Consider the following 9867-nt stretch of genomic DNA (forward strand, 5'->3'; position numbering starts at 1 on the left):
TCTGTCCCTGGTGAATCCTCTCACCCTCCGCATCTTTGGCCTGTACCCCAGTTCTGTATGAATAAATAAATAAATATTTAAAAAAAAGAAATTCAATCATATGCTTTCTTATTTCTGCCCAAGAGGCAGACTGTGTGAATATACTGTAGAAAAAGATTCAAATCTATTAGCTTAACAAAACCTTTAGCACAGTCCTTATATAAACTTTAAAATCTTGTACTTATTCTGAGCTGGACTACAATCTTCAGAATCTGTTTTTCTGTGCATTTTATGTATTATAAACATTCTAAAAATGTCTTAATGAACCTTTATCTTGGGCAATGAAAACACAAAATTGTTTTCCATGTTAATAAGATTGCCAGACCATCTAGGAAGAGAAAGAGTTAGAAAGTACCTATTTTAAAATTATCAAAAATAAATCCCAAGAACTTATGCCACAATTTAAGAAATAAAATTTATTTTAATTTGTTCAAACCTTTGACACCTCATAGAGATTCCAAACTATTCAACATCTAGGAACAGCTAGTAACAGCTTTTAATAAAGCTGTTACTTTATTAAAGGTAGCATCACAGTTGATGCCACTAGCCCATAACAACAGGACCTATATCAGGCCTTGTTTTGAGCAATGGAAACAAGACTACACAATCCATAGTGTATACGCAGTGACCTCCTGTGCTTAGTGGCTTCGTTGTCAAATGGCTGCAAGTGATTGGCAATGCTACCTCCAGCCATAGATGAGGGAACAGCTCAGTGACTTTCCAGAGGTATGTGAAATTCATGACCTGTTTTCACAGATTCAGGGATCTTGATCAGTTACTGGCCATCGATCCCTTTGGTTAAAAAGGGGTGTGGACAGATTATAATAAAGTATTGTTTGTAGAGAGTTTTGTTTGTTTGTTTCATATAGTTCTGAAGTACTTTTCAGCTAGCATAAAGCAGGGTTTGTGCTATTTATTGTACAAATATAGAAATGGAGTGGCATAATAAAAAGGAAAAGATGTTCTCATCTAAGTTTTAAAAATAATGTACACTTGATGTTATGGAAATCCTAGGGAAGGTTTTATTCCATATGGTAGGAGGGATGAAAGGTTAAAATCTTGCCAAGTAGTTGAGAAATGGAATAAAGTTAAGGAAGGTAGAAGAAAAAACCCTGAGTTGGCCTTAATGGACAAGGGAATTTTTAATACTAAAAAGAAAGTCAAAAACTTGTTAATGAACTGAGTGAGAATGCTTAAAGGATGTGGAAAACAACTCTTAAATAATTTTTTGTATGGAAAAGAAGAAAATACTTTTTACACAACAGATTATGATTAATAAAATAAAAATCTATTTTAGTTCATGGAGAACACTGGCTTCACATCAAATTTCTTTACTTTTGACTTGAGTTAAACTTGGTGATATTTTTAGGTAGTGTTTACTCTTTTCATCTTATTCCACTCAACTTTAGAACAGAACTCGGATTCAGTTCCATGTCGCTGTCTGGTGTTGAGCCACTTATGAAAAATACTGTGTGGGAACATTTACTTTCACTTAAAAAAACAAAAATATTTCTTTTCAAAATAAACTTCACTGAATGTGTATATAAAGTGTGTTTAGAACAGTATGTAAATTTCAAGTGTCAGAAATATCATCTACAAAGTTAAACACGGATAGATGAGGCAACTGCAGCAACAGATTTGCCAGCAATCTCATACTCCCTTGCAGCCCTGGGCTGGTGCCAGTGTGTAAATCTGTAGACACAAATTAGCATGATTCCTCCTGCAAGCCGAGACCAGCGCACACACTGCAAACTACTTACCTGCAGTCCGTCCTGGTACTGGACAGCAGCTTGCATGGCCTCTTCAAGTTTGTCTACCCGATCTTTCCAAGATTTATTTAGAGAATCCCATGCTGAATTTAACTACAATATAAAGAGTAGACTCTTTCAGTGTTATGTGTCCAGTTTTCAAGTAAGTCTATCAAATATACTGATTTACCCAAATCTTTATAAAAATTATTCTATTAAAAACAGAAAATATGGTAGCTGTACTTCATCTATGCTCTTCTTGATAATGGGCTTTTATAAAAATTATTCTACCAAAAACAGAAAATATGGTAGCTGTACCTCATCTATGCTCTTCTTGACAATGGGCTTATCAGGTTCCCCGCAAGCAGCGATGAGTTCAGAACCCAGGTTAATAACTATGTCCAGCTCTTCCTGCAGTCCATCTATTTCTTCCCTTATGGCCTAGAATAAGAAATGGCAGCCTTAGACTTCTAAGCAAACCCACACTGAAACTAAGAAGATCATATGAAAATTTTTAATAGAAAATTATTTTAGGAGGTGGATGAGGTATTTTTTTATTTTCTTTCTGTTTCCTAAGTTTCTGCAATAATTCTTTTTCAATATGAAAAAAGAACAAAACAAATTAAAACAAAATTGCACCCCTTGAATAAAAATTGCCAAATGTTTATTATAAAGACAATATTAGAAATATCTCTGATACAACAAATATCAAGACAAGTTTTTTTCTTTTTTTCCCCAAATAGCAACATAGTAAAAAGCACAGAAAGACATTTTGTTTTTCAGGCCAATTAGGCTGTCCATATATACTTAAAATATGAGCTTAAAGACTTGACACATTTAAGGCATTTGCTAGTAGAGTTAGCATAATGTTGCTCTGGATTTATATTTTATAGCATTACCTTAGGACTTTTAAACTACAAAATATTATGAAAAATCCAATATTCTACATTTGCCTTTTTCTTGTTGTATTAAATATGTTTTATTCATTCAAGAAATATTTGACAAGCATATATCAAGCTCCTCACTAGGTTTGGGGGACAACACACACACAAAAATGACATGGCTGTTACAGTGAATAAATTCTGAGTGAATTTAAAGACAGAGATGGAACCAATGATAGGCTGTACGATGGCTCTAGTCCCCTGCATGGGGAAAGTATTATGAGAACACACACACACTAACTATTAAGCATATAAGAAAAGATTGTACATGAAAGTTAACAATCCAACTGAACCTTGAAGTTTGAGTAGGATGTGTCAGAAAAGTAGCAGGAAAAATACCCAGGATGAAGAAATAAAATGGGTAAAGACACAGATGCCTGGAAGAACACAGAAAATTTCTGGAAGGCCATTTTCTAATTACTGAAAGAGAAGGCAAAGGAGTGGTAGGAGAAAAACTGACTTTAGAAACATGGGCTAGGCTAGATAGTCTGTTCTAGGGAGTTTGATCTGCTTGCAGTAGGCAGTGGATGCCCTTAGAGATTTTTCAGCAGCACTACAATTAGAACAGAGTCAGAGACACAGTGATGCCAAGTTTGAGGGATGGCAAAGAGATTCTGCAAGCAGGAATATCACTTTGGATTACTTTAGGAAAGAGAGAGAGACACTGATAAGATATACAAGCGAAATGTAGGAGCACAATATCTTCTGTTACACCCCCAAACATTCTAATTCCAAAACCAAATGCAAATTTTTAAAATATAATAGTTTATTTTTGCATCATTTTGTGCATTTTTCCATATCAGTTGTAATCCCTATGGGCTTCCCATCACCAAATCACCCGTGTGCCATCACCATAGTCCAGTGTATTTCCCTCTCCCCACTGTTTTTGATCTCATTTCCCACTCTATCCCCATAAAATGTCTCTGGTATATAGCTGTTCATTATTTATATTATTTTCGCACCTGGTCTGTTATACTCCTGCTATGAGTGAAACCATCTGGTATTTTTCCTTTTCATTTTGGCTTATTTCACTAAGCATGATCCCAAATGCAAATTTTATAGGATAATTTTGAATGTTTACCAAAGGAGTTTTGGTTTCATGATCACACAACTTATTTTTTAACTTCAAATAAGATTTTCTACATACCTCTGCTGCCTCTTGCTGTTGTTTCACTATCGAAGGGTCAATCCCAGGATCCTCTAGATCGCGGATGAAATCTTGAGTGTCTTTAGTAGTAACTACCAATGACATGTGATCACACCAGAACTTCTCTGCTAATTCCATCACATCCAGTAGTTTGGCCTCCCTTTCTTCCACCAGTGTGTGTATGTTCTCCCAAATGAAAACCATTTGATCAAGCTTATCCTGAACAGCTGGAGTGTGTAAATATATCAAAAAGGTACTTATGTCAGCTCCAGTTAAGTAGTGAAGCAAAGTCTTTGTTTATAGAGAAGCAGTGATTCAAGATCTAAAGATTTATGTATCTAAAAGTGGACCATATTTCAGTCAACTCCAGTCAAGTGGGTATCATCTGGCCCCATGGCCTATTCTAGGCAAATGCATGCTCTATGGGAGTCCTGCTCCTCCTGAACCAATGCAAAGTGAGCTCAGAGTAAGTTTACCAGGCTTCAAATGCACTGTGGCTGGCCTTAATTCCATAGAAAGGGAAATAATTATGTGACTATACAAATATTTAAGACAGCTGGCAGTGATAGTGGTTGTCATATCTGTGGGTATAGGACAGCGTACCCATTATAGAGGTAATAGAGTTGGTAGCAAGACAAAAGAATCTCTAATCCTGGTCTTATTAGTATTATATTTTAACACATTTTTTTTTTTTATGTAATGGCACACTTTGTGTTTAACTGGTTGGTTTCAAAAATACAGGAAGACATTACCAATAGATTTATAGACACAGTCCCTCAACCCCGATTATATCGCACTTGTAATACCTTTTCTAAAACCTGAAATTATCATAGATAATTGGACTATCGGTAAGGCACTAACATCTGCAGTTGTTTTAAAAGTAAAATTGAATTGCTTTCATATTCGGAACTTATTACCTTTGGCAGATATGTCTTTGTCAGTACCCCCAGAGCGAGCAATCATTTCCTCTCCTCTCTGTTTAAGAGTTTCATACAGTGGCTGTAGCTTCTCCATGTCCACTGACACATTCTTGTTTTCACTGATTTGTTCCTTAATCTTCTCTACCTCAGCAGAGATGGAAGGCGGCTGCCTTAGTCGTTCCACAATGCGCTCCAGACTCTCAAGGATCTGGTCTATCTTGTCATGGAACTAGTAGTAAAACAAAGGGATCATGTATGGGGGAAAAGATCTGTGAAACGTGAATTTTTAAAAAGGATTAATTCTTAGTCCCATTGTCACAATACTCATCGAAAGAGTTATATCCAGGTTGTATATAAAAACATTCCTAAAAACTATCTTAGATATGCCAATCTGTGTGTCACTATGTAGAACAGACCATTTCTTGCAAATGGTTGAGTGTATTCATTAAGAGATAGTATTTGTTAATACATAACCATATGAAAACAGCATCTTATTGCTTTATAATTCATAATTCAAATTTTAAAAATTAGGCTTAAATAAGCTGGGTGTTTTTATTAAAACAAGTAAGCTTTGGTATCTTAAAAATGTTGTATTATTGTGAAATTCATGGCCAGTTTTTATTAAAGGATTACATAGCTTAAGTTATGGATTATCTGAACTGAAAAATGTTAATAAATTAAACAGAATACAAACTTCCTCAATGTTGTAACAGAAGTGGATATTTAATCCATGGTAAAACAAAAAAATTAGCTTCATTAAAGAAGTTTAAAATTTTGTTTGCAAAGATTCCATCAAATACGAAGCAAACCGTAAAAATGTTTTTGTTCATACAATCCACAAAATAAAAGCAATAATTACCTGGGATTACAGAAAATGAACTATGTTAATGTTAGTCATGTATGCAGTGATTATAAAAACCAGCCCTGAAAATGAAACTTTTATTATTAATTTCAAGTTCAACTTCTTGAAAAATTAGACTTCTTAAAAAGGAAAAGATTAATTTCCAACTTTACAATTTCTCCCTTCTGACTCATTTTATCATTTGCAGTCTTCCTTCTGATTGCCTCCCTGGGCGTGTATTGTTAATAGTGACAACACTTTCCTTTAGCAGTGGCAAATGCTACAATCTGCTCAGGATGGCATTTAAATATTTGGACAATGATGACACTTGTCTTTTTCTTAAGTCAATGAGAATTATTTTTTATTGTATCTGCAAGGATGTGAAGAAAAATGAGGACTGGACACAAGCAAATATCTCTGAGAGCCAAAAACTTCAATACTCAAGAGAATTAATGTAAAATAGTAAAATAATTTTAATTGAGATTTAATCAGGAGATGCAGGAAAATGTCTTCCCATGGTCTACTATCTGGAAGAACCCATCATATTTCCAGTGTAAACAATTACCTGAGTAGACTGAGAAATGGCTTCATCCAGTGCAACAGCTCGTTTTTTGACATCTTCTTTAATTTGGCTGTAAAGGGTGTCAGCTGCTACATACTTCTCTTGGATAGAAAAGCCTTCCCTTGGGCTTAATTCCAGTAACTGTGGCCCAGTTTTGTTCATCTTATCTATATGAGGCTTGTGTTCAGCTATCAACTCTCGCAGTTGCTATAACAAACCAAACAGCTTCTTAGTATCTCATGGTCACACCTCCACATTACAGCTGTCTACATCCCCAATGAATCCAGCTGGCAAGCAATCCCAAACAAACACCATTCCCATCACAAGGCATTTAACACATGATGGCACATACCACTCTTTGCTAGGAAGAGACCTGCCTTACACAAAGATTAAACAACAGTCTGGTCATGTCAAAGTCCCTCTAAGGGTACCTACAAAAATGCCAGTTTAATGAAATAAAGGATTTTATTATATCGATTGTTTATTAAGTGCTTTACACCAAGAGCACCACATTTTGACAGGAGTAGCAGCCCAGGATCATACTACATAAAAGTATTTGGGACTCAACAGAGACCAAGCCATAACTCTTGGTGTCCCTTTCTACACACTCATGGTGGGGAGGTGGGGAGAGGGGTCAGAAAGTTAGAGACAACACTAACAGGAAAAATTCTACAGATAAAGGAAAGTTAGGGAGTTTATAAATCACAAGATAATATAGTTATATAAGTAAACCATCATAAACTGTATCCATGTAACATATTATATACGTATGTGTGAATCTATTTCATGCACATATATATGCATGATATGTACATAAAAATGATTCTATTTGTATTTTAAAATGGTAAAGGCTGCAAACATAATCAGTCATACAATGTATTTATGCAAAAAAGATGTGACATGAATATTTTGCATGATATTATTTAATCATGCGGCAATGATATTTATAATAATAAATAAATATCAGTGTGTGTAGAATCCACATGGAGCCCCATTCCTTCTAGGAAGATGAATAAATCTGGAAAATCAACATTCCGAGGAGCTAAAACAACGTGCAGTTTCTCAAGGGACAAATCCAAAACCACTCCCCAGAGAAGCTCCACCTTTGTCTGCAGGCTTCTTTGAGGGTAGCCTCCAATTTCACCAGAAAACCCAGGAGACTGAGAAGCCTTCCATTTGGACACATTATTGAACAGGCTCCCTAAAGGCAGATTTTCTTTCTAACTACAGGATAAATATACAAACTGTTATTCAGTCCCTAACTAAATCTTCTCTGACAGAAGTCATGTTCAAGAAAGATAGTCTAGCAAAAAGCTATCAATCTTTTCCTTCAAATCTTTTCATACCTATCATTCATCAACAAAAAGTATCAGGATGGCCACATAGTTAGATTTTCATTGAAAGTGCCAACTAAAATCAGCGATGTGAACTATTCTGAAAAAACAGTGAGGACACTGCTATGTTACATCATAACAATTCCCAAGGTAACACAATAGTTTTGAAATTTTTTCTGACAGTAGATTCAACACTCATCTGGAGAAGGGCTAAATTTTTCAAAAAGGAAGGGGGTTCTAATTGCACTTATTGTCCATGAGAATGTGAGCTGGTCAGGTCTACAATCTAGTTCCTGGGTGGTCTGGGCTGAGATATTCTTCTTCTTCTTTTTTTTTTTTTTTTCACATGATTAAGTCACACCTTCTTGCTGCATTCCACAATGGAGGTGATGAAGTAATGTCACCCAGTAAGTAATCTCATGAAAAGAAAAATGTCATAAAAGTTATGGCTTCCATATTCCATAGAGCATGTTTATAAAAGAAGCTTACCCTCTGATTAAGAGACTCTAGTAAAGTGAGAGATTTCTGCTCAAATTTCTTGAGTTGCTTAGAATCTAGAACAATCACATCTGTATTACACAACCATAAGATACCTCAGCTTGGAAGGTAGCTAGATAAGCCTTTTTTCTGACTGTTCCATGACAGACAAGCGAAAACCTAGTAGATGCCTGATTGGTGAGGGAGAGAGTGATCCAGGGGGAGGGTCTATGTGGAGAAAGGACTTCATAAGAGAGGTCTTCTGCCTTTTATGTAACCAAATGATTCTTGGCAACATATGGTCGCATGGTTCCACTAATGCTGGAGATACTTATTATGGTACCAAGACATCTACTACTTGATAACATAGCTATGGGGTCATTCATTTTTTGTTACTGGCTAGAATGAACTTCAAAATATTACCCAAAATAGCTCAAGAAAATGATGGGCTGCAGAAAAATGCTGTTTTAAAAAGCTGTATATTATCTAAATAATTTAAGTTATGAGAATTTCATCATGAGGTACCCTTTATACATGAGTTGTGAATTTGTTTTGAGAACTGAGATTATGCAGAAAAAGGAAAGTTAACTCAATTTTGAAATTTTCTGTTCAATAATGATCCCCTCCCATTCCTCTTAATGTTATGTTACAGACATTATTACTCAAATCACGTCATAGTGGAAGAAAGCCATAAAACAATGCATATTAAAACTCATTCGATGCGTAGGCATCAGTATTTCTAAGACAAACAAACATTTATACTAAAATTCAATTCAATTTTGTATAGTTTGTAAGTCTTATTGAATGATTTAGACAGAACTCCATAAAATTTCCATTTTGCAATACATAAAGTGTTTTCTCAAAGTTCTCTTTTAAACAAATACTTCAGCTAGAGATATTCATCAATGCCAACACATTAAAAAAGTAAACAAACAAGATTAATAAGTATGTCCAATACTTCAAACAATGATGCAATATAGTCTGAGTTAAACTTTTCTCACACGTGTGTGTGTGCGTGCGTGTGTGCGTGTGCACGTGTATCCACAAAGAGGCCAGTATCAAGAGTACATCTTGTACTGATCTGGGAAAGCAACTGGGTTCATAAATCCATAAATAGCAAGAATGTCAGATTTTTTCCCCTGACAATCTTAAATCCTCTTTCACTCAAACCCTTGAAAAATTTTAAGTTATGTTAACATTTAAGTGACTGCTAAAATGAAGGACTGCTTTGTAATGTTATTTTACATATGTTTAAAATATATTTGCAGATGTAAATTCTAGTTAACTCATGTGTACTTAAAGGGGCGGAGAACTTCAAAAGAGTTCCAAACACAGAAGGTGAGGAAAAAACAGGCGTAATTTGTCTTTATACTTCAACATTTTTCTTTTTCATGATTAGTTTTCACAGTATTGCTATTCTGACAGTCATTATATCACACATATTCTCCAACTTCAGTAGCTTCATACATACAATACTGCTTTGATATATTTCTACTCTTCACTTCAAAATGACTCTAAGGACTACAAATAAAATATATAATCTAGTCAACAAATATACATTAAAATCACTTTAAAACTTATTTCTCTAACAATTTAAAATGTGAATTTTGGTTTTGTACCTAAATTGTTCATATAACAGTCATACTATTTCATAAAAGCTCTGATACAGTTAACATACACAGCATGACCTCTTCCTACAAAGTCTTCAAGCTGTAAATGTGGCTAACAGGTAAGTAACTGTTAATAAGTGAAGTAAACTCATTAGAAAAAAAAATTGTGAGGTAAACAAATTTTGCAGACCATAACATAGCCTTACTGAAATGTCCTAATCACGTAATGTATCCAACCACAATTTAAA

The 9867-nt window shown here is 34.8% G+C and overlaps 1 protein-coding gene across 8 annotated transcripts in view; it reads right to left on the reverse strand.

Annotated features, from left to right (window-relative positions):
- The window catches only part of DST (dystonin), a 408501-nt gene that overhangs the window by 41357 nt on the left and 357277 nt on the right, over positions 1–9867 (reverse strand). For all 8 annotated transcript variants that reach the window (XM_004673588.2, XM_012720777.1, XM_012720771.1 and 5 more), the window contains 5 exons: positions 6202–6405; positions 4793–5024; positions 3876–4102; positions 2106–2228; positions 1800–1901 (listed from right to left, as the gene is read on the reverse strand). In XM_004673588.2, the coding sequence (XP_004673645.1) occupies positions 1800–1901; positions 2106–2228; positions 3876–4102; positions 4793–5024; positions 6202–6405 (888 nt within the window). The remainder of the gene's footprint in view (positions 1–1799; positions 1902–2105; positions 2229–3875; positions 4103–4792; positions 5025–6201; positions 6406–9867) is intronic.

This window comes from Condylura cristata, unplaced genomic scaffold (genome assembly GCF_000260355.1).
Source record: "Condylura cristata isolate star-nosed mole 26May11 unplaced genomic scaffold, ConCri1.0 scaffold00001, whole genome shotgun sequence".
In the NCBI taxonomy this organism is placed as follows: domain Eukaryota; kingdom Metazoa; phylum Chordata; class Mammalia; order Eulipotyphla; family Talpidae; genus Condylura; species Condylura cristata.